General features: G+C 51.8%; 2 protein-coding genes and 1 long non-coding RNA gene across 7 annotated transcripts; 1 reads left to right on the top strand and 2 right to left on the bottom strand.

Moving 5' to 3' along the window:
* Positions 1-417: 417 nt before the first annotated feature.
* On the bottom strand, positions 418-11198 carry LOC148777345 (uncharacterized). Of its 4 annotated transcripts, none has more exons than XR_016037854.1 (4): positions 11113-11198; positions 10566-10647; positions 5571-5651; positions 418-1879 (listed from the first exon to the last, which is right to left on the bottom strand). It is a non-coding gene; the product is annotated as an uncharacterized LOC148777345 (long non-coding RNA). The 4 variants fall into 4 exon arrangements; XR_016037853.1 differs by lacking the exon at positions 418-1879 and adding an exon at positions 4272-5359; XR_016037851.1 differs by lacking the exon at positions 418-1879 and having other exon boundaries at positions 4272-5651.
* On the top strand, positions 9647-17355 carry CD72 (CD72 molecule). Of its 2 annotated transcripts, none has more exons than XM_088837955.1 (9): positions 9647-10428; positions 10538-10636; positions 11215-11286; positions 11457-11546; positions 11882-12217; positions 15226-15374; positions 16001-16092; positions 16776-16922; positions 17197-17355. In XM_088837955.1, the coding sequence occupies exons 1-8, from the start codon at positions 10347-10349 to the stop codon at positions 16915-16917; spliced, it is 1062 nt and encodes a 353-aa protein (XP_088694081.1). In that variant the 5' UTR covers positions 9647-10346; the 3' UTR covers positions 16918-16922; positions 17197-17355. The 2 variants fall into 2 exon arrangements, with proteins under 2 accessions (XP_088694081.1, XP_055282964.2); XM_055426989.2 differs by having other exon boundaries at positions 9667-10428; positions 10538-10627.
* An 80-nt stretch (positions 17356-17435) lies between these two features.
* Positions 17436-22105, bottom strand: TESK1 (testis associated actin remodelling kinase 1). The gene is made up of 10 exons (XM_055426988.2): positions 21504-22105; positions 21259-21380; positions 21080-21128; positions 20409-20555; positions 20002-20084; positions 19751-19841; positions 19439-19522; positions 19213-19302; positions 18983-19097; positions 17436-18655 (listed from the first exon to the last, which is right to left on the bottom strand). Exons 1-10 carry the CDS (start codon positions 21720-21722, stop codon positions 17763-17765), a joined length of 1893 nt encoding a protein of 630 aa, XP_055282963.2. The 5' UTR covers positions 21723-22105; the 3' UTR covers positions 17436-17762.
* Between the last annotated feature and the right edge of the window lie 1111 nt (positions 22106-23216).

Genomic DNA, 23216 nt, shown 5'->3' with positions numbered 1-23216 from the left:
AGGTTTTTTTTTTTCTTGTGATGAAAACTTTTAAGATCTACTTACTCTCTTACTAGGAACCTACTGTATAGTACTAGGAACTCTACTCAATATTCTGTAATGGCCTATATGGGAACAGAATCTAAAAAAGAGTGGATATATGCATATATATAACTGATTCACTTTGCTGTACAGCAGAAGCTAACACAACATTGTAAATCAACTATTCTCCAATAAAAATTAACTGTAAAAAACCTTAGTAAATTTTAAATATACAATAGAGTATCCCTGGTGTCTCAGATGGTAAAGAATCTGTCTGCAATGCAGGAGACCCAGGTTTGATCCCTGGGTTGAGAAGATCCCCTGGAGAAGGGAATGGCTACCCACTCAAGTTTTCTTGCCTGGAGAATTCCACGGACAGAGGAACTTGGCAGGCTACAGTCCATGGGGATTAAAAGAGGCTGACATGACTGAGCCACTAACACTTTCACTTTCACAATATTATTAACTATAGTCATCATGCTGTACCTTACATTCCCAGGATTTCTTTTTAAAGTCTTTATTGAATTTGTTACAATACTGCTTCTGCTTTATGTTTTGGTTTTTTGGCCACTAGGCATGTGGGATCTTAGCTCCCTGACCAGGGATTGAATCTTCCCCTCCTGCATTGAAAGACAAAGTCTTAACCACTGGACCACCAGGGAAGTCTCTAATTTTTTTTTTAATTGACTGGAAGTTTTATAGTGTGTAAATTTAGTCAAGAATTGACTTCAAACATACTCATATGAAGTTAAACAATATAAGATACAAAGTGAGAGTGGGGCAAACAGAAAATCAGCCATCTCCCAGGGAGTGAAAGTGCTGAGTCCTAACCACTAGACCACCAGGAAACTCTGTCAACCATCTCCTTGGAAGGGAAGATAACGTATCAGAAGAAGGAACTTCTCTGGTGGTCCAGTGGTTAAGAATCCACCTTCCAATGCAGGGGAAGTGGGTTCCATCCCTGATTGGAGAAACTGAGATCCCACATGCCACTGGGGCAACAAAAAAGGTCCCCCATGACTCAACCAAGATCTCATGTGCCGCAACTGAGACCTGATGCAGCCAAATAAAGAAATAAATAAATGTTTTTTAAAAACCAGAAAAAAGTCAATTCTCCCCAAATTAAAGTATACTATTAGTTAATATAGTTCCAATTTGTCTCTCAAAGAACAGTCAAGGACAAATATCTTTTTAAAAAGAAATAGATTTGTTTTACCAAATAGATCAGAACATGCTCTAAGACTAATCAAATCAATAAGTAGAAAGGAATCAATAAGTAAACAGGAATCAAAAAGTAGGTGTTTATGTATATCAGAACATGGGAATTCAGTTTGTTGGAGAAAGTAAGGATGACATAAGAGACGGCCCTGGAGCAGGTGGCTGACCTTACTGAGAGCCAATGCCTGGCTGGGACTGTGTACCTGCTGGGCTTTTGTTCCAAAGCAGTGGTGCCTCTTGGGGGAGAACACAGCATCTCTTGCAGAACACTCACAGCAACAAAACTGAGGTACTGAGACACTTGCTTGGGTTCCAGGCTGTCCTTGTGGGTTCTGGTCTGTCCTTTCCCCCCTACTTTTCATCCATCTGCTTCCCAGTTGCCTGCCCTGCAGACCCCACACTCCAGCATCAGAAGCAAAGATAACAGCCTTCCATAGACTGTTTAGCTCTTATAGTTAGTTGCTCAGTTGTTTCTGACTCTTTGCAACCCCATGGACCATATAGCTTGCGAGGCACCTTTGTCCATGGGATGAATGGACCTTTCCCAGGCATGAATATTGGAATGGGTTGCCATTTCCTTATTCAGTAACGGCAGTTTCCTGTAGGGCTTCCCTTGTGGCTCAGCTGGTAAAGAATCCACCTGCAATGCAGGAGACTTGGGTTTGATCCCTGGGTTGGGAAGATCCCCTGGAGAAGGGAAAGGCTATGTACTCCAGTATTCTGGCCTGGGGTCCCAAAGAGTTGGACACGACTGAGGGACTTGCACTTTCACTTTCCTGTAACAAATCAATTTTCTTTTCTTTTTTTTTGGTCACAGAGCAAGCTTTATTCAGCGGCCAGAGAATGGAGAAGCAGTAACTAAGTTCACAGATCAATTTCTCATCCACATTGGGAGAGGCATTTAAATTTAAAGGGTAAAGATAAAGGCAGGAGTTGTTGTTTAGTTACTAAGCTGTGTCTAACTCTTCTGCGATGCCATGGACTGTAGCCTGCCAGGCACCCCTGTCCATGGGATTTCTCAGACAAGAATGCTGGAGAGGGTTGCCATTTCCTTTCCCATGTAACAAATCTCTTAATTGAAAAAAAATTATGTGCATATATGTATGTGATAGTCACTCACTTGTGTCCGACTCTTTGTGATCCCATGGACTGTAGCCCAGGCTCCCCTATCCATGGAATTCTCTAGGCAAGAATACTGGAGTGGGTTGCCATTATCTTCTCCAGGGGATCTTCACAACTCAAGAGACCGAAACCACGTCTCCCGCATCGTAGGCAGATTGTTTACCATATATATATATGCATGAATATGCATACCCTATGGAGAAGGAAATGGCAACCCACTCCAGTGTTCTTGCCTGGAGAATCCCAGGGACGGGGGAGCCTGGTGGGCTGCCGTCTATGGGGTCACACAGAGTCGGACACGACTGAAGTGACTTAGCAGCAGCAGCAGCATGCATACCCTAATGGTCTGCTTGTCTGTGCCATTGTTTATTGAGATATAATTGACATACAGCATTGTATAAGTGTGATAAGTATAATGTGTTGATGTGATACATTTATATATTACATTATGTTACCACCATAGTTAGCTAACACCTCTATTATGTCACATAGTTAACATTCCTTTTATGTGGTGAGAACAGTTTGAGCTTTGACTGACATACTAGATGAAAGATATATAAGCTTTCACAGCTTTTATATTCTTTTAACTTTCCTTTAGACCTCAAATTTTCAAAATAAAATTCTCAGGGGGAAGGAAATACAAAGAATCTAACATTAATAGAAGAGCAAATTCAACTGCTTAGCAAACTTGAAATATGTTCAAATTTGTTAGGAGTCAGGGACATGCAATTTAATAAGGAGATGCCATTTAATGTCCACTTGGGAAATTTCCCCAGTGGAAAACTGGGGCTCACAGTTACTGGAGGACTCTGAAAGCCAGGGTAGACTATATGCCCCCAGAGTTAACCCCCCAGGGTGAGTTGCTAGGATGTACACCAGATCCCACCAGTCATCAGTTAAGAGCTGTTCTGGCAGGAGGCACTGATTTCCAGCAGCTTCTCACTGCCTGCCAATGAAAAGCTGCAGAGATCCTGGCAGTTGGAAGAAGTGCACCCAATGGGAAGGCCTGGGGGCCAGGGATGTCTGAGGCTCTGTGTGCCTGCCCCTGCATAGCTCAGGTCCATTCATGCCCCTCCTGAGGTCACACTGTGACCACTTCTCCAAGGTCACAGCTTCTCACAAGTGGAGGAGGAGATGGGACTTCCTTGGTGGTCCAGTGGCTAAGACTTCATGTTCTGCATGCAGGGGGCCAGGGTTTGATCCCTGGTCAGGGAACTAGATCCTGTCCGCCACAACTAAGCCCTGAGCAGACAATTATAATTTTTTTTTTTTTTTTGTAAGTGGAAAGGTATAAAAAAAGAGGAAGAAAAACTTACTCTAGGAGGGTCAGTGGGATGGTGGGACAAATTACAATGCTGTGCTTGGTTGCTAAGGCTGCAGCTGAGATTCTTTCTCCTGTACATCCATTCTGGACTCCTCCTTGTTCTCAAGCAGCACTTGAGGGTGGTATGGATGGCTTGTCCCATGGGTAACCCAGACTATCATTTCCAAGGGGTCTGAGCTGTGGTGGCCATCACTGCCCATGTGTGGATAATGTATCACCGGGCACAGGGCACAGAGCACCAAGGGGTGCCCATGAATCTCCTGGGTGCTGACGCATTCCACCTGCTCCCATTAGGTAGCAGCAGACCTATCTAGGTTGGATTACCCAGGGAATAATCATTCAGCTCTAAGTGTGTGAGAGAGGAGCCAGGCACAACTGCTAAGCGTGGAGGGCTCCAGGTAGCACATAGTCCCTCTCTCTGCATCCTTTTCACCTTCTGCTCCCACTGCTACCTAAGTGCTCATCTCCACATTCTCCCATTTAAATTCTTGAAAACTAATTTTTTTTTTCCTTTTTGGCCACACCATAAGCATGGCATGCGGGATCTTACATCCCTGACCAGGAATCGAACCCACATCCTCTGCAGTAGAAGCCTGGAGTCTTAACCATTGGACTACCAGGGAAGTCCCCTGAGAGCTCGCATTTGATAACCTCACATCTTCCCTGATTTCTAGGCCAAGCCACCCCAGAGGGATGGTCTCTGGACTGACCAGCCTTGAATCTGCTGCCACTTGGTTATCTCAATCAACTGAGGTCAGAGGGGTTGGGGGGAGGGTCACATAACACAACTTTGGGGGTCTAGGGCTGCCTCATCAGTAGGGGTCTGACACCTTAGAAGGGGCTGTAGGTGTGGCCGGCATAATATTTGGCATCTGTGGTAAAGCAGCTGTAGTCCTACAGGGTGGCCTTTTGTCACCTGCCCTCCTAGTCATACGGCTAATTCATAATGAACTTATAGCCTACTGAGTGCAGTTCCGAAGTTGTAAAATAAGTGAGTTGAGCTCATTAAGATTCCTTCAAGCTCCAAAATGACTGATAACTGCCTCTTGCCTCAAACATTTTTACATAAACTATCGTTAAGCCAGGACTGCCTCCAACTGATGCTTACATAAAATTTTAAGCCCCAAATTCCATTTCTTCAATATATGCTAGCTGTTATTATTTATCTTTATTATATCTCATTCTGTGGTTGGAGCCATCATTTTGCTCTGCTGCAATGTTTGAATCATGAGTTTGCCTTTCGGTATATTTACTTTTCTTTAGAGCTCTGTGCCATCACCGTATATGAATGTGCTTTCTGGGTCGCCATTCAAGACAGGGCCAAGCAGAGGCCTAAGGTAGTCACTGGAGACCTACTGGCACTCTAGCTTCCGTGATCAAAGAGCTGCAAACCCTCTTAATGATGCTGTCAAATGGCCCACAGTCCTCTCTCCTGACTCTGAAGTGATTTAACAGACTTTCAGTGACGCTTTTGCTAAAATCGACATCTACAATATCTCCAGACAGGATCCCCTTAACTGATGTCAGCTATCTAGACAATCCCATATTTTACAGACAGGAAATTGTGACTTGCCCAAAGTGACACACTGCAGCCGTGCTGGCTTCTTTATCTATACCAAGTTCTTTCCATTACATCATGCTTCCTCCATAGTTCAGGAAACTTATCTCCTGCTGCTGTAAAAAAATTACCATGAACTTAGAACTTACCATGAACTTAAAATGGTACAAAAAATTACCATGAACTTAAAAAAATACAAGTTTCTAATAAATGCTGGAGAAGGTGTGGAGAAAGGGGAACCCGTCTACTCTGTTGGTAGGAATGTAAATCGTACAACCATTATAGAGAACAGCATGGAGACTCCTTAAAAACTAAATATAAAATTACCGTGCTGCTGCTGCTGCTGTCACTTCAGTCGTGTCCGACTCTGTGCGACCCCATCCAGCAATTCCACTCCTGGGCATGTATCTGGAGAAAACCATAATTTGAAAAGAGACATGCATCACCTCAAAGTTCACTGCATCAACGATTTACAATAGCCAAGACATAGAAGGAAACTAAATGTCTATCGACAAAGGAGTGGATAAAGAAGATATGGTACATATTCATGATGGAATATAACTCAGCCATAAAAAACAATGCTGTCTGCAGCAACATGGATGGGCCCAGAGATTGTCACAGTAAGTGAAGTAAATCAGACAGAGAAAGACAAATATCATATGAAATGATATGTGGAATAAAAAAAAGCTACAAATGAACTTATTTACAAAACAGAAATAGAATCACAGATATAGAAAACAAACTTATGGTTACCAGTGGGGAAGGATAAATTGGGAGATTGGGATTGACATATGCACACTACTATATATAAAATGGATAACTTATAAAGACCTACTGTATAGCACAGGGAACTCTACTCAATACTCTGTAATGATCTATATGGGAAAAGAATCTAAGAAAGAGGGAATATATGTATATGTATAATGATTCACTTTTTGATACACCTGAAACTAAGACAACATGGTTAATCAACTATCCTCCAGCAAAAATTAAAAAAAAAGATACAAGTTTCTCATCTTACAGTTCTGACACATCTCACTGGCTTAAAGTCAAGGTGTCAGTGGGGCTGGTTCCTTTCTGGGGGTGAGGTGAGGTGACTTCTGGAGGCTGCCCGCATTCCTCGGCTCGTGGTCCCCTTCTTCTGCCTGCAGCATCTTACTCATGTCACAACTGCCCCGTCTTCCAAGGTCGAACCTTTTTCCTTACATGACCCTGAAAACGTCTTCCTTTCAAGGACTTATGATTAGATTGGCCTTCAGGGTAAAACAGGGTGATCTCCCCTTATAAAGATTCTCAATTTAGTCACATTTACAATTTCATCAGGCAAAGTAACCTATGCACGGGTTCTGGGAGTTAAGATTGTGAACACTGGGAAGAGGTCATTTTTCGCCTATCACACCCAGTCCGTAGATCAGGGCCTCCTGGAGTCAGTGGGTTAGGCTAATGAAGGTGGACAGAACCTGACTTTCAGAGTCTTGGGAGACTTCCTTGACTTCCTGATATTGGCTGCACTTCACCAAGCCCTTTTCCACACAGCAAATTCTTTCCGATGCTCCTAGCTGGGCCCCCTCCTCTTGTCTACTGTAGAACCACTCCCTGAAATGAGCATGGAGGATCAGGAGAGGACACAAAATGGGCTCTGGTGTTTGTCCTCTAGGATCTCAGCTGAAATTATGATCCTGGAAAAGCTGAAATGTACAGCACTGGCCCCCCAGCTCTGAGAAGCCCCCAGGCATTCCTGACACTTGAGCAGTTGAGGTGCGGCTCAGACTTTCAGATGTCCTTTCTGGTGTCCAGCCTCAAAGGGAAATATGTGTGTCAATATCACAAAGATAGCACGTGACACACTTGGGGAAGGAGACAGACTCTGCTCTCATAACCATCTTCCATACGATGATCTGGGACTGAGGGAATGCAGAGAGATAAGGAGATGTGTATCCATCACTAAAAGAGCCAAAGAGGACAGAGACACAGGCCAGCTGGCCTAAGACATCCAAAGCATTATGAATGTGAAGCTCATTCAACCCCATTTGGGCACCCTGCCTCCTGAAGCCTCTCCAACAGTCGAGTTAGGCAGCATGCCCATTGAGTCCTCTTTTGAGCACATAGTGATAGCTTGCTTTTGACATTTTACCTGGCACCCAGGCCTTGTTGCATACAGGTTCTGAAAACTGCGACATTATCTCCAGTTTACAGAATTCCTGCAAGTGTTCCTGCAATTGATTTACACACCTGCTGTCCCCAGCCCTAAGCCCTGTGCTTCACAGATTCAAGTGCCCTGACCGCCCCCACTCACCACAGCTGCTCTGTACACTCCCACTCACTTTCACAGGCCCCCGAGGGCCCAGGAAGTCACAACATGCGCCACTGTCGCTGTCTGACCGTGTTCCTCCCCCAGGGGAGGGGGCTGGGTTGTTGGAAACTTTAAACAAGCAGGGACGGTTAACAGCTGCAGGGAAACACCTTAGGAAACCATGAGCCTTAAAAGAAGGAAATACTTGTAGAATCTGTCCCCACGACCTTTAAAGACTTTTGAAAATGGCCAGTCATTTCCCACCCTGGGAAAAAACCACAGCCATCACAGGCACTGTTCAGGCCACAGACTCCTCCGGGCTTCACCCCGCGACAGGCTCGAGCAGAGATGGTCACCCCGTACAGACACCCTGACAGACTGCAGAGGCCTGGGGATGTGTGTGCGTGCCTACACACTCACACCCCTGTGGACGTCTGCCTCTCCCCCCGACGTGTTTCTCAGGTGACAAATGTATTCTTTTGTGTCAGTGGCACTTTTTCTGGGGCAAACTGGGCGTCACCGTTGGGCACGGCTCCCATCAGAGCCACAAGCCCGTCTCGGCGCCCCTCCACACACCAGTAACCATACACTACAAGCTGCTAGCGTGTGGCGAGGACCTCTTTCCCCTTCCTTTTTCCTCCTCACAGCTGCGGTGATGGGGGAGGGGGTTCTGAGGGGGCGGACGTCACCCAGTTGGGGTGGGTTTTTCCCAGTTCTGTACCTTATCTTGTCCCAGCTTCTTCTCACCCGCCAAGTGGGCCCTTTTGCGGAGGGGGGGGTGTCACATCCTGGTAAAAGAACTTTAGGGAGCACTTCTCCTCAGCAACCCCCCCATTTCCTGTCCTCCATCTGCAGGCCTCTCAGTCCCTGGTCTTCCCCCACAACTGCCCCCCTTTTTTACTGGGCTGTGTGTAAAACAACAATATAGGTGCTTCTTTTTTTGACCATGTCATGTGGCTCGCGGGGTCTTAGTTCCCCATCCAGGGACTGAAACTGGACCCTTGGCAGTGAGAGTATGGAGCTCTAACCACTGGTGTGGGTGCTAAGTCACCTCGGTCGCGTCTGGCTCTGTGTGACCCCATGGACTGTAGCCCACCAGGCTCCTCTGTCCATGGGATTCCCCAGGCAAGAACACTGGAGTGGGTTGCCATTTCCTTCTCCGGGGGATCTTCCCGACTCAGGGATTGAACCTGAGTCTCTTACCTCTCCTGCATTGGCAGGTGAGTTCTTTACCACCTGGGATGCCTCCTCAACCACTGGACTACTGGGAAATTCCTGCAGGGATTTTTAAAGGAAGAATTTTGCTAGGAAAGTAAGAGAGATGCCAGTACCCAACTAAGAAGATAGTAAAACCTTGGTTGGTCCAAAGTCTTCCCGCTCAGAACCCAGCCATTCTCCCTATGAGAAGCTGTAGTCCATCTTCATCCCTATGCAAGTCCTTTGTTTGTCTGTTCCTTGACCCCCAACAAGATGCATGAACAGTCAGTGGTGTGGGCACACACAGGGGGTGTCCCTTGCCCTCACCCCCAGCCGCCTGTCCCAGAGCTTCTGCCTCCTGGACTCAGCTTGCTCCGTCTAGCTGATACCAGAACACAGGGGTTGCATAGGCTTCCAGGCAGGATGGGACAAGGAAGGGGCTGATGGGCCACAAGGGTGACCAATAGGGCACCAAAGGTGGAGGAGGCCAGAGAAAGACTGTGGAATCTGGGGGTGTTTACACAGGACAGGCAGTTTAGTCCCAGATCTTCTGCATCCTCCAAAGGGCTGCCACATCTCCAGGAAGAGCTTGGAGTGAAAATTTCCCCAAGTGTGGGATTCCTGGCAGCTCTGTAGGACAACAGCAGAAAGGGAGTCAGGACCACCCTGAAAGTCCCCAAATTGATGAAGAGAAAATGCCCACCAAGTAAGGGAACCCCATTCCGGGAACTCAGTGAAAGTGAAAGTTGCTCAGTCGTGTCTGACTCTTTGTGAGCCCATGGACTATACAGTCCATGGAATTCTCCAAGCCAGAATACTGGAGTAGGTAACCTTTCCTTTCTCCAAGGGAATCTTCCCAACCCAGGGATTGAACCCAGGTCTCCCTCATTGCAAGCGGATTTTTTTTACCAGCTGAACCACGAGGGAGGCCCAAGAAAACTAAGGTGGGTAACCTATCCCTTCGCCAGCGGATCTTCTCAACCCTGGAATTGAACTGAGGTCTCTTGCGGGAACTCAGATCTGCTGGGACTCCCAGGATGAGGGAGAGCTAGGGCTCCAGACTAGGACCCCCCAATCTGATGGGAGGGTAGAGCCCCACCCTGGAGCAGTGATTAGGAGACCGTCTGCGGTCAGTTGAGCACAAAAGAGCTCTGACTGCACGTAGAAAGCCCAGGGACTGGGCAGCCAGGAAAGGAGTGTGGGGCAAATCAGGTGACCAGGGTGAGTTGTTGGAGCCCAGCACTGTCAAAGCGGGTCTGGGATGCAAGAAGGAGGCGCACAGGCAAGATGCAAGGCCAGGCCTGAGTACTGACTCTCTGACCCCCCCAGCCCTGACCCCCGGCTCTGGGCCTCAGTCTCCCCTCCCCTGCCCCTCTGCCCAGGGCTCAGGGATGCCATTTGCTTCACTGAGCCCAACTATCTGAAACGGGTTCACATCTTCCTCTTTTGTGACTGGAAGTCACAGGGCAAGGCGTGAAGCCGTCAGTCACAGAGGCAACACAGAGCCTCACTGTTTGAAGGGGTCAGGGTCAAGGGCAGAGGGGAGAGTGGCAGGGTAGCCCTGGGCTGGTGGACGAGGAGGGAGACCAGTGGGAGAAGAGGTGCCCAGGACCATGGCTGAGGCCATCACCTATGCAGACCTGCGGTTTGTGAAGGCTCCCCTGAAGAAGAGCAGCTCCAGCCGGCTAGAGCACGGTAAGGGCAGCTGCAACAGCTCCTTGATTCTGCAGCTCCACCCTCCTTCGAGACCCCACTCCCACCCCACAGACCCCCATCCTGATCCCACCTTTCCTCTTCTCTCCAGACCCAGAGACTGATGATGGCGAACTCACCTATGAGAATGTGCCCCCAGGAACAGGAGGACCCTCGAGCTTGGCTTCCTCTGGATTACGGGGTAAAGCAGGTCTGGGGAGCCTGGGGAATGCGTGTTTGTGAGGGACTGTGTTTTGAGTTGGGGGAGTCCACAGCATTCTTGGGAGGACAGTATCCTTGAAGAAAGGATGGGGGTTCTCAGGAAGAGAATGAGGACCAATCACGGGAGCCAAGGAAGAATAAAGCTTCCAGTGGGGAGGGAGGGCTCTATGGAGGGATCAGGGCAGCCCTGTTGGGGTGCAGAGCTCCAGTGGAAATGGGAGTCCCTAGGGAGAGGGGAGAGAAGAGAAGAGAGGGAAGAGGAAGGAAGGGAGAGCACTCCTGGGGAGAGGGTTTTGGGAGGCAGATGAGTGGCCCCAGAGGGAAAGATCAAGGGAGACCCTGAAGGGTTATAGAGGGTCCCCGGGGAAAGGATAAGGTAAGACCCAGGAGGGGCACGGGAGCCCCAGGGGAGATGAGGAGCTCCGGAGAGCGCTAAGGGTGGCCCAGAGCAGCGGCTGAAGGCACCTTAGGACAGATTGGAGTCTCGCGTGGTGGAGGGGACAGGGGTGGGAAGAAGGGGCATTTCCTGGGCTTTCCCACCTTCACAGGAGTCTCTCCCTTCCGCAGGGGCCCAGTCAGAGCAGCCAACAGCTGCCTGGAGCCCCGTGACGTCACCAGCTGCCGGGCGGATTCTCTGGTGTGAGTACCCGGTGCTCCCAGGCCCGCGCGCGCCTCCCGCTGCCCAGCTAGCGTTCCCCGTCCTTCGTGGGATGATCTTTCCCGCGAATCTCCACCCCTCCCCCCACCCCTCGGTCTATCAATTTTCGTGGGGCTCACTGCACACCCCCCCAACCCGCTGTCTCCCTAAGGCCATGCAGCCTGCATGCGGTACCTGGTTCTGGGCCTGCTCCTCACCTGCCTGATGTGCGCGGTGGCTGCCACCTGCCTGGGAGTGCGCTGTGAGTATGGCTGCCCCTCGTTTTCCAGTTATCCGGAACAACGTTCTCCCCCACTCTCCCCAGCAGCTGCCCTTCCTCAGCAGGGGGGGAGTCACTACCACCACAGCCTCAGCTTTGGGCTGGTTTCTAGCCAGGTATGTTTTCAGAGCGCAGTGACTTCCTAGATTGTCCTGACCTAACCCTGTGGCCCCTGAAGCTTTAGGTGGTCAGATCTTATATTCCATTCCAGCCTGTTAGGACAAACTTGCAAGAAGCAGAAAAGGGACTGATGCTGAAGCTTCGGGTTACCGGGGCATGGCTGATGATGTCCTGAATCTCTCTTTATGGCCAAACAGATCTGCAGGTGTCTCGGCAGCTCCAGCAAATGAACAGGGTTCTGGAAGCCACCAACAGCAGCCTGAGGCAGCAGCTGAGCCAGAAGATAACCCAGCTGGGGCAGAGGGAAGAGGATTTGCAGGGATCCAGGAGGAAGCTGGCCCAGAGTCAGGAAACACTACAGGTGGAACAGAAAGCTGGCCAGGCTACCAGAGAGCAGTTGCAGGTCTGCCAGTCTGACGGGGAGAAGACAAAAGAGGCCTTGAGAAATAAGGAGACAGAGAGGATGAACTTGGAGCAGAGGCTGAACAGTATGCGGGAAAGACTACGGCCTTTCTTCAAGTGCCCCTCCCCAGGTATCTGCTCTGAGAAAGGAGAGATGGGAGGACCTGCCATGAGGGATGGATTGAAGCGAGGGGTCTGTCTATCTACTGGGGCGCCACTGAGTTGCTCAGGAAAGGAGTGGTGAACCAGAGTGCTGGCTGACATGGACATGAGTTGTGCAGCCTTGGCCAGCAGGGGCAAGGATCTAGCCACCTATTGTATTTAGGGTTCGATCCCTGGGTTATGAAGATCCCCTGGAGAAGGGAAAGGCTACCCACTCCAGTATTCTGGCCTGGAGAATTCCATGGACTCTATAGTCCATGGGGTGGTAAAGAGTCAGACACGACTGAGTGACTTTCACTTTCACCCAGCTCTAAGGTGGGAAAAGAGGGTGGCAGCCAGCAGTGCAAATGACACAGAGCAGCAAGCTCAGGGCTCATCTGGCTCATCTCAGGGCTCAGGGCATATCAGTGTCAAGGATCTGGAAACTCCCTGAATTTGGATGTGAAATTGATTGTTCACATGTTTTTCTATAGAGAGAACCAGAGTCAGGAAACACTACAGGTGGAACAGAAGGCTGGCCAGGCTACCAGACTTTACTTAATTCTTGCTATAGCTGAGCTTCCCCCAAAGGTTAAGAATTACTGATGGTTGTGGTACAGTCTGGAGTTGGGGCAAGGCAGCTGAGGTTCTCTCAGAGAGCTTGTAGGGCAGTGAACTAGGGTGGAATTGCTCATCCCTTTTGAAAGGAGGAGTGCAGCAGTATGTGGGGATGAGGGAGGGGGACACACAGAAGGTCTGCCAAAGTAGGCTGAGGTTGAGGGAGGGTCCCCTGCCCGAGACGACAGGACTGCTTGTGGAATGGTTGTCTAGAGGTTAGGCTCTGTCTAGTTCAGGGGTATCTGGATACTCCCCCAAAGCTGTAAACAAAGAGATTATGTACAGACACCTGCAGCCTTGGTTTCTTTAACCTCATTCTCTACAAGCCTCACTTTCGTGCCAGTACTGCCCACCCCCACTGCCATCCCCCATCCCCACAGCTGAACCTAGACCTCAGCGTCCCAAACCACACTTCCGCTGAAAGGACGGTTCAGATCTTTGCTCTGACCACAACGGACCCCCACACTTCTTCAGTCTTACAGAGGCCTTCTACCTGCTGGCTCCCCTGTTTCCTCCCTTCTCATCAGCCATCACCTGTCTTCACTTCTTTCTCTACCCATCTTGATTTGGGGGCCTGTCCCCTTACTTCAGCCACCCCACTCACTCCTTGGTTCCATTGTCCTTCTGGTATATCTGACTAGCAATATCTTAACTCTGGATGAACACACATGCCTGCACCCAGGGGTGACAAGCTGTGCAGTCATTCTGCTTGGTCCCACAAAACTCTAGTCTCAACCTCAGGTGGGACCCCACACTAGTGGCTCTCCGAATCCCACTACCCTCTCTCTCACTCTCAGCAGATGGCCCTGCTCTGCCAGAGAGGAATTTCCTCTGTTTTTCCACCATCAGTTCTGTGTATCCATTTGCATTTTTGCCCATCCTCACCTCTTGCAAGGATAACTGCAACAGCTTGCTGAATGTTTTCTCTAAATATCCCTCCTCCAAATCCACTTTTCATGTTGCAGCCAGGGTGATCCTTTAAAAACAAAAATCTATCATGTCATTCCAGTTAAGATCATGTCAGTTAATTAATTACATCAAAAGTTATGGAATACATACTGTGTCTAGCACTGTGCCCAGGCACTTGGGATACAGCCAGAGAACAAAATGCCTTGATGTAAAACCTTCCATTGACTTTTTCTTGCTCATAATCTAAAAATAAAAAATTCTCAATCTGGTTCCCACGGTCCCTACCTGCCTTTCAGTGTGCCGCTCATCCCCTCACCCTCGTTCATCTGGCCACACCGACTTCTATATCTCTTTAAGTTGCTGTAGGACAGTAACTCAAGGGAGTAGCTGGGTGGGGATGAGAAAATATGGCCAGAAGAGAGGGAATTGGAGGGGAAGGAGTGATTTTTGGGGAGGTAGGATGGATGGAACAAAGCAGCAGAGAGAGGTGGGTTGGGATCAGGAGCACAGACTGGGGTGTTAAAGAAAGAGGGAGGTTTATTTCTGACCAATGGTCAGGAGGAGAGAAAAGAGACAAATTTTGAGATGGAGGGGAGGAAAATGGAGAGGGTTCACACGTCAAGTGTCTGACAACTTCAACAAAGAAGGAAGCAAGGTTGTCAACTTGTGGAAGACTGGAGGGAAAGCTAGTGGCTAGCACCTTAAGGAATGAGGGGAAGTTTTGGATATGCACTGGGGAATGCGTTAGGGAGCTATTGAGACAACGAGATGAATGGGAGGCCCGTTGATCACTTGTTTACTGGGGACCCAGGTAAGAGTAACCAAAATGGGGGGTCGACTGCAACTGTTCAGAAATTGGGGATAGTACCTCCAGCCCTTTTAAAATAAGCCTCCCAGATTGAAAAAAAAAAATTGGTTGCTCTTTGACTGTGCCGGGTCTATGTTGCTGTGCGGGCTTTCTCTAATTGCAGAGACCAGGGGCTACTCTTCATTGTGGTGCATAAGCTTCTCATTGCAGTGTCTTCTCTTGTTGCAGGGCATTGGCTCTAGGTATGCTCAGGCTTCAGTAGTTGCAGCACGTGGGCTCAGTAGTTGTGGGCTCAGGGCTTTTGGGCTCTAGGGCATGGGCTTAGTTGCTCTGTGGCATGCAGAATCTTCCCAGACCAGGGATTGAACCTGTGTCCCCTGCACTGGCAGGCAGATTCTTATCCACTGTGCCACCAGGGAAATCCAAACCTTCTAGGTTTTGAGAAAAATTGTTGAATGTTAAAGGCTTTCACTAAGTATGCACAGGTATGGCATTTCCAGGGTAGTCAAAGAAAAATAGATTGCAAAGTTTAAGGACCAGAAGTCAGTGAAGGCACTGAGGTTCCACTCCAGGGAATATTGTTAGCAACCAGATTGCTGAGTGTTGAGATCCCTCTCCTGGGTCTGGGCAGTGCAGTGCTGTCACACTCTTTCTGCTTTTTAGATTCCTGCTGTCCCTTGGGATGGATACAGGCTGAGAAGAGTTGCTTTTACATCTCAGTTACTAAGAGAACTTGGATGGAAAGCCAAAGCCATTGTAAATCTCTGTCCTCTGATTTGGCCAAAACCAGCGATGTTTCTCAATCATATACAGTAAGCAAATCCCTATTCAAAGACTGTAGTGGGTACTGCTGGGTAAAGGGACATATGTCATCGAGTCAGGGATGGCAGTGCATCCAGGGCGTGCATCCCTTTTCTATGAAGCCTCTCAGCACAGAGCTCCAGGTGGCCCTACCTACTGATTAGGGCTGGCATGAGAGTCGAAACTTACAAGCCATCTTTACTTTAACCTGTCTCGCATCTCAGCTTTCTGGTCAGTTTTGGGCTGCTCAACAGGTTCTTTGACTCTCATGGTCTCCCAGGCAGACAGGTTCCATACCTGGTGCGCTGGATTGAAGGGAATGGCTCCTTGTGACAAGAACCATCCACAGAATGACTCTTCACAGACTGGCAGAAATTCTTACCCAGCATGTGCGTGTGGGTATGCATGCATGCACGTGTAATGAGGGGTCAGCTTGTATCTGCAGGGTGGCACTTTAAGGGTGCGGGGATGGTCACCAATGAGGCCATGTCATACACCAAGGTTGGGTACAGTCCTCTTGCTAAAGCTCATAGCCTCTCTAGTGTTTCCTTCCCCTCCTCCTGACACCCCCTCTCTCCCCCATTCCAATATTTCCCATCACTCCTTGCACACCTCTGGTCTCTTAATCTCCCTTCAGACTTCTCAGATTTATATCAGAAACTTACGGAAGATAGTGCCACCAGATGGTCCAGCTGAATACTGGGTTGGCCCCAGAAATTGGTACAGTCGGTAAGTTTGTTAGGACTTTGGGGCAACAAAAATCCTCTATAACCCCTTCATAAAGACATGGTAATGAACTCTCCCTCCAGGTCATCCTCTCAAAACTTTTGAGGTTATAATCACCCATGTGTCCATTTCTTCTTTGATTAATAACTGTCAGGGCAGGCATGCTCTGTATTCTGTCCTCAGTACCCAGCACTCCCTGGCACATGCTTTACTTAAAAAAAAAAAACTAGTTTGGGACCTATGTCATCTTTGTCTCAGAGGGATAAGTTGAGGATTCAGCTAGGGGTCACAGCTGATGAACCACCTTGGGTCTTCTAACTTTACAGCCGACAAGGCTACCCAAACTGAAGTTGTACTTTTTCAATCAAGGCCACTTGGGGCACCAGAGTTGCCCCAGAAAAGTGAGAAAGGAAGTTAATCGGCGTAACTTTGAGGACCAACCCCAGGGACCTTGAAGCAGGGTAGTTACCTAACTGAAGTTTCCGTCTTTGAAAACTTGGGCATCTTCTCCCTCCCTTGGTCCTATAGCCTCTTTGGGTCCGAGTCCAGACACCTGTCCCTGAACCCTCCCACACACAGCAGGCAGGGTGAGTTAGGACTTGGGTTAGGTTTATACAGGGCAAGAGAAGGGAGGATGGGATAGGAGGGGCCAGAGCTTAACCCTGTGCTACTTCACTACCCTTTAGGTATCCCAGTCGAAGATGTACCAAGCTAGAAATCAAGTGGGTGAATCTGGACGCAGAGATAGAGGAGTGTCAGGTTCCTCTTCCCTCCATCTGTGAGATGTCAGCTTTCAGGTCTCCAGATAGGGACCACTCTTTGCACTGAGCTCAGTAAGTGTGGGGGTGGGACTGAGGCATGGAGCCTGGGGGCAGAGGGTCTCACACAGAGGACAGGGGGAAAACTTGTTTCTGGAGGCGGCAGCCATGTCACAGCCTCCAGGGGCTTGGTCTGCTTATGGAAGGGAGTGTTGGGCAGGGAAGGCCTGGAACTGAAGGGAGGCTGGTGATGTGGCTGTCCAGGTTGCTGGGGAGGAGGTGGGGTGAGCTGGATGAGGATTCTCAGTGGCAGTCAACCGTGGAGCTCACTGATGCTTTAATCCTCCAGGTACTCAACAACAGGAGTGCCCTTCAGCCCTGACCTGTAGCCTGTGGGTCCTAAGATCTGCCTTCCTCAAGTGTGTCTTCACTCTGCCCAGACAGGGCCCCGCCAAGGGCTGACCCAGGCCCAGCATTTCTAGGCAAGCCTGCTGGAGACCCTGTCCCAGAAACCGGACTGTTCCCAGGGAACGGGGAAGAAGCTTCTAGAGGAGATTTCGCTCCCCCACAACCCAAAACCTCTCATAGTAGAATGGGTGGGGAGGGCGCACGGGCTGAGTGGATGGGGGCAGCCCGGAGCCAGCCAGGCAGTTTTATTGAAATATTTTTAAATAATTTGCACGTGTTAGTCTCGTGTGTCAGCAATGCGTTGTCTGGTTCAGTGATCCCCACAGGAGAGCAAGCCCAGGGGTTGGAAAGGAAATGTTCTGTTCCTTGCGTCCATGTTGAGCCTCCCCTGTACAGGGGCAAGAGCTGCTCAGCCCGTCCAGGGCTGGCGCGGTCCAGCGTGTGCTCTCCATCCTCATGGGGCATCCTGAAGGCCAAGGTGGAGGCCAGAGACCACAGGCCCCACTGCTAAGAGCGTGCCCCAGGCAGCTGCAGGCTGGGGGTGGGTGGCTTGGCGTGGTGCCCTCGGTGGCAGAGGAGACTGCCTGCTTCACAGTTCAGGTTGCGGTAGCGGGCCACAGCCGGTGCGGGGCGGGGGCACATGGACAGGAAGCCAAAGCTGAAGGGGCCGAGGCAGCAGCCGGGGCAGGGCAGCCCCTCCTCAGGCTCCCGGGGAGCTGAAGGGGGCGGCGAGGGTTCTGTCCGCTCCAGGGCTGCTGCGCGGGGCAGACTATGCTGGGCCCGGTTCCAGGGCTCCCCTGCCCAGCCTTGCGGGGAGTTCACCACCACGGCCGGGGGGTTGTTGTTAAGGGGAGGTCCTAATCTAGGGGACCAGGGCTGGGAGGCCGAAGAACAGGTGCTGATGAAGTTGTCTGTGGCCACAGCCATGGCCAGGGGCAGCTGCGGGGCTGGTCTTGGGGGTTCCGGCTCAGGGCTGCTGCCCTCACACTCCATCTGCTCTTCAGCTGAGGGGCCCACAGCAGGAGGGCCAGGACCTGGCAGTACTGTCTCCATCCGTCGGGGAAGCTCAGGGGATGACGGTAGCGAGCGGCAGCGGCGGGCAGGTGTCCCAGGCTGGACCAAGGTCTCTGGAGTGGTCACCAGGGGCAGCTGGGTGGAGGGCAGTAGCGATGGTGGTACAAGGGGTAGAGGGGCGACTGGCTTGCTGGGTGTGTCCAGGAGCTTGATCTTGCCACCTCTGAGGTCTTCCCGTAGTGAAAAGGGGTTGACTCGAGTCAGACTGTCCCCCAAGTTGGGGGGTGATTCTGGCGATGGGGGTAGGAAGAGGTCTGACCGGCTTCGGGAGAGCCGGGGGTCTGGCCTGGGGAGTGTGGCAGAGGGACCCCCTCTTGGAACAGATCCTGTAGACAGAGAATTCTGTGGTTACTGTTCTCAGCACTCTTCAGAGTTCCCTGAGGGCCTCATAAACTGACTGGGAGGCTGGTGGGACTAGAGATGAGAAAAGGGTGCTCTGGAAAGAGGGAGATGTCTCCGCCAGCCTCCTGTACCTCTTCTCCCCTTGTTCTGCACCCCCCAGGCTCTAGAATTAGAAAACTATCTGCTTAGAGACGTCCTCTCACCGCACTCCTGCCCCCAGCCTTCTCAACTAATAAAACACTCAGTCTCCTCAGATAATTCCGAGTTCTAAGGAAGAGAGGAGCAAAAGGACTTCAGCCGTGCTCACTTACCCTGACCGCGTGTCAGGGGGACCCGGGGGAGGGAGGCTGGCTCAGGCAGCTGCTCCAGGATCCACTCCAGGTGCTGGGTGATTTCAGTGAAGGGAGCACGAGTGCGAGGTTCCATCTGATAGGGAGAGATGAGCAGCTTCACTCAGAGCTCCAAAAGAGTGTCCCTGAGTGTTCCTCCATCACCTGGGCTGGCTGGGGGTGGAGGGCAGCGGAGAGAGTGAGGCTCTTACACTGCAGCAGTGGATGGCCAGGAGCAGGAAAGGCAGTGGGCAATCGTCCCCTACCAGGGTTCTGAAAGCAGGCACATCCAGCCCAAAGTCCTGTGGGGACAGAGATGAGATGCCTCCGAGTCAGCCTTCCTCCAGTTTTCCTGCTGCCTCCAGTTAGGGCCTCAACCTTCTGGGAACCCTCCTTGGTTATGAACGGCGTCCTTTTAAACCTGGGCATATCACTCACCTCAGTCCGGGGTAGGTAGTCAGGGTCTGCAGGTACTCGTGCGATGAGCTCACAGAGGACAATCCCAAAGGCAAAGACATCAGCCTGGGGTAGGAGAGAACGTCAGGGGGATGCACTGAGAGTTCCATGTCAGAATATGTCAGAATTCGGGGGAGTCTTGACAGTTGCCATGTGTTGGAGGGGGTAAGAGGGGTAAGGTCTTGGGTCTTCTGAGTATCTTGCAGAGCTGCTGAGGAACTTGGGATGGGGCCTTACAAGAGAATCGCCAGGGTCTCTGGAAGGCCTTGGGGACCTCAAGGGTTGACATCTTACCTTCTCATCATACAGCTCGCCTCGCAACACCTCTGGAGCCATCCAGTACGGGGAACCCACCACAGCCAATGGCTCCTTCCTTGCCCCTTCCCTGCAGGGGCAGAGTGGTCAGGAATATCCCATCCAAACACCCTTCCCAAACAAAAGGGGGTGAGGTCAGCCCACTCCCCACCCCAAAGGAAACATGCCTGTGGGCTTTTCTTAGATAAGGGCCTTCTGGGAGGTTTATGGGGATAGGGCATTCACCTCACCTATACACAGGAATCTTTTCAGCCAGCCCGAAGTCACCCACAACAGCTGTGAAGCCTCGGTCTTCCCGTCGGATCAGACAGTTCTGACATATACATATAGTATCCCCGCATACCCATCACCTTCTGTTCTCTGATTTCCCACTATGCACCTCAAAGACCTGTCATTCCAGAATAAACCCATCTTCTCTGATCTCCCAGTTCTCCAATGTACCCCAATCTTGCAGCATCACCCATCTCTTGGTTTAAACAGAATGGTTCTCAGTCCCTCAGAGCACTCTCCCTCATCCCAGTCCCCCATACTCCAATGTCTTGCTACCCCAACATCCTAATATTGCCTGTTATCCACTAATTAAAATCGAGTGAATCTCAAATCCCCTTTCATGCCTCCACCCACCTGGCCTGCCTACCTTGGATGTGAGGTCTCGGTGGAATACCCCTTTGGCATGCAGGTACCGCAGGCCACGGGCGATGTCCAAAGCCAGGCGGAGCCTGACAGGCCAGGATAGGGGCTCGGAGGAGCTGAGCAGCTGTTCCAGGGTCCCTCCGTTCATATACTGGGACATAGGAGGAGAAGGGGAACAAACATCAAAGTTTCAGTCTGTTCTCTAGGTCTCCCACTTTTAAGCCTGGGGACACTCAGGAGTATCACACAAAGGTCAACAGGGTGAGTCTGTGCTCTAGGGTCCCCCATTCATATCCTAAGGCTGTCAGGACCGGTACATGTACATCTATTTAAATTATTAAGGTTAAAGAAAATTAAACATTCAGTTCCTGTCACACTAGTTACATTTCCAGTGCTCCTCAGCAACTTGTGGCTAAGTGGCTATGGTTTTGGACCGCACAGAAACAGAACATTTTTATCACTGCAGAAAGATCTGTTGTTGGACAGCACCCTCTAAAGAGTCCCAAGGATGGGACCAGCTGACGCCTTTTATTTGCGGTTTGCCTAAAGGGACGTTCTGGGAAGCCTCCCCTGGGTCCTTCCGCCTCCCACTACTCCTCCGCAGATGCACGGGGCCGCTGACTCCCTCTCCCCTTGGTGGTGAGGGGGTCCCCCAGCTTCTTGGCCCATCCTCACCTCTGTAAGAGCGTGCAGCTGCCCTTGGTGCACGCAGACCCCCATGAACCTGGAGGAGGATGGGAAAGATAGCAGGGTAGGCTGTAAGAGCCTCGGCCTCTCCACAGTTCCCACTTTTCCCGCGGGATCTTTCCCCTCCCCCCAACAAGCTTCCCAGCAAGCGGCTGGGGCCCGCTCACCTTAGGATGTTAGGGTGCCGAAGCCGGTTCATCAGCTGCACCTCCCGTAGCGTGTTTCCCCGGTTACTGGGGAGCCTGTTCATTTTCAGCACCATGACTTGCCCTGACTGTCGGTGCCGAACCTGCGGGCGGTAGCGGATGACTAGTCCCGCGCAAGTCGGGAAGACTGCCAGGGTCCAGGCCCCTAGTTCCAGCCTCGCGTCTGAGGCTCGGTCCCGCCCCTCTACCCTCTCTGCTGGTCCTACCTTGTAGACCTCAGAGAAGAAGCCGGCCCCGATCTTCTCGGCGCAGTGGAAATCGTCCACGCGTGCCAGGCTGGACACGGCGCTGCGGAGAGCCCGGTAGGAGGAGGGGCGGCCCCGGCCCGGGCCTCCTCCCGCGCCCCCCGGCCCCGGGGGCCCCTCCCCCGGCGCCTCTCCAGGCCCGGGCCCAGGGCCCCGTAGTGGGGGCCGTTCCCCGGCCATGGCCGGGCCCCCAGGCCGGGGCCTGCCTCACATGGCAGGGTCCCCGGGCCCCGGGCAGGCCGCACTCGCCATGGGAGCGGGCCCAAACGGATCAGGGGCGCCCGGGTTCCCGCTCTAGAGAATAGAAGATTCGCCGAAGATCCTGGGCCCGCCCCCGCCTCGCCGGCTAGCTGGGCCCGGGTGGACGCCGCTCCGCTCCGCTCTGCGCAGGGCCTGGGCCTGGGCCTGGGCCGGGCGGTGGAGGTGGCGCTCCCGGGCGCCGGCGGGCAGGCGGGCAGGCTCCCCGCAGGCGGAGGCGGGCGGGCGGGCGGCGGCCGCTCCGCTTCGCCGCTGGGGCTCAGGCTCCGCGGCCTGCCGGGGGCGGGGCTGAGCCGGGCCTCTGATTAACTCCTTCGAGCCTGGCCTCCGGGCAGCGGCCACGCCCCCTCAGGTGCGCACCCCGCAACCGGAAGCAACTATGCCCTAGGCGAGTGGGTCTGGGGCGTCGGGGTCAAATGAGGTCAGGCCTGAGCTGAATAACTGAAGGGAATTTAGGGCTGATTGTGGCGCGCAGTTCAGATGTCTTTTAACTGCCCTGGGAGTCCTTTCTCCCAGGTCCTCCTCCCTCAGGTCACTGGCAGTTGACAAGTCGGCTCAGGGAGCCGCGCGATTCCTGGGCTTAAAGGATCCGCAGGGCTGAAAAATGGTTCCTTCTGGCCCAGCCACAATCGGAGGCAGAGGCAGCCCAGCAACCTACCTACCTTCCCAGCCTCCGCCCTGGCCCAGCCTGCCCATTTCCCAGGTCTCGACCTTTACACCTTAAACCTCCGGACTCCCTGACACCTTCTACCTTCTCGGGGGGTGGTGATGCCCGAGACTGCAGCAAGCCCTCGGCCAGTCCATTCCAAGCGTGGCCCCGACTCCTCCTCATCCATCCCGCCTCCCTCGAATAAAGTTCAGATTCCAGAGCCTCGTCAAGTGACCACCCAGTCTGCACCTTCCTTTTACTATTTCGTCCGAATGCCCCTCTCTCTCAAAAGAGAGGACTCCACCTGTAGGGACGCTCCCCTAAGCTCAAGATCCCACCCCTTAGCAAAACCCCGCCCCTCGAGGAACTCTTCCCTTCGGAGACTTCTCTCTCAGTGAGACCTCTCAGTGTGACACTGCCAACCAACATCAGTGTGTACCAGAACCCCTCAGTGTGACAACCCTCCTTTGTGTGTTCCTTCTGCCCAGCGAGACCCCACCTCTCAGAGTGACTCCACCAGGCATTGTGACCCCGCCTCTCAACGTGACTCCTCCCCCCAGTGTGGCCCTTATCAGTGTGACCCCTCTAGACAGGTACCGCCCCCATTACGTAGGAATCGGGTCTGCGGGCTCAGGCAGGAGGAAGTTCTGCCCCCGGCCTCTAGAGCGGCGCGAGGTCCCGAGTGCGCAGGCACCGTTTCAGGACCTGGTGCGCTCGCCGTACCCAACGCTTTCTCTTCTCCGCTGGCTCCTCCCCTCTGTCATTGC

Source organism: Moschus berezovskii, chromosome 7 (genome assembly GCF_049115385.1).
Source record: "Moschus berezovskii isolate FMDL1 chromosome 7, NW_MosBer_1.0, whole genome shotgun sequence".
Classification (NCBI taxonomy): domain Eukaryota; kingdom Metazoa; phylum Chordata; class Mammalia; order Artiodactyla; family Moschidae; genus Moschus; species Moschus berezovskii.
Note: the sequence above shows the minus strand (reverse complement) of the source record. Positions and strands in the feature narration are given on the sequence as shown.

Excerpts from the sequence above, each read along its gene's own strand:
- CD72 (XM_088837955.1), top strand. The coding sequence starts at position 10,347 with ATGGCTGAGGCCATCACCTATGCAGACCTGCGGTTTGTGAAGGCTCCC. Across the intron at positions 11,287-11,456 it reads TGCCGGGCGGATTCTCTGGT|GCCATGCAGCCTGCATGCGG; the intron begins GTGAGTACCCGG and ends TGTCTCCCTAAG. Across the intron at positions 15,375-16,000 it reads ATGTTTCTCAATCATATACA|ACTTCTCAGATTTATATCAG; the intron begins GTAAGCAAATCC and ends ATCTCCCTTCAG.
- TESK1 (XM_055426988.2), bottom strand. The coding sequence starts at position 21,722 with ATGGCCGGGGAACGGCCCCCACTACGGGGCCCTGGGCCCGGGCCTGGA. Across the intron at positions 20,556-21,079 it reads AGCTGCACGCTCTTACAGAG|TATATGAACGGAGGGACCCT; the intron begins GTGAGGATGGGC and ends CCTATGTCCCAG. Across the intron at positions 19,303-19,438 it reads ACTACCTACCCCGGACTGAG|GACTTTGGGCTGGATGTGCC; the intron begins GTGAGTGATATG and ends CTGTCCCCACAG.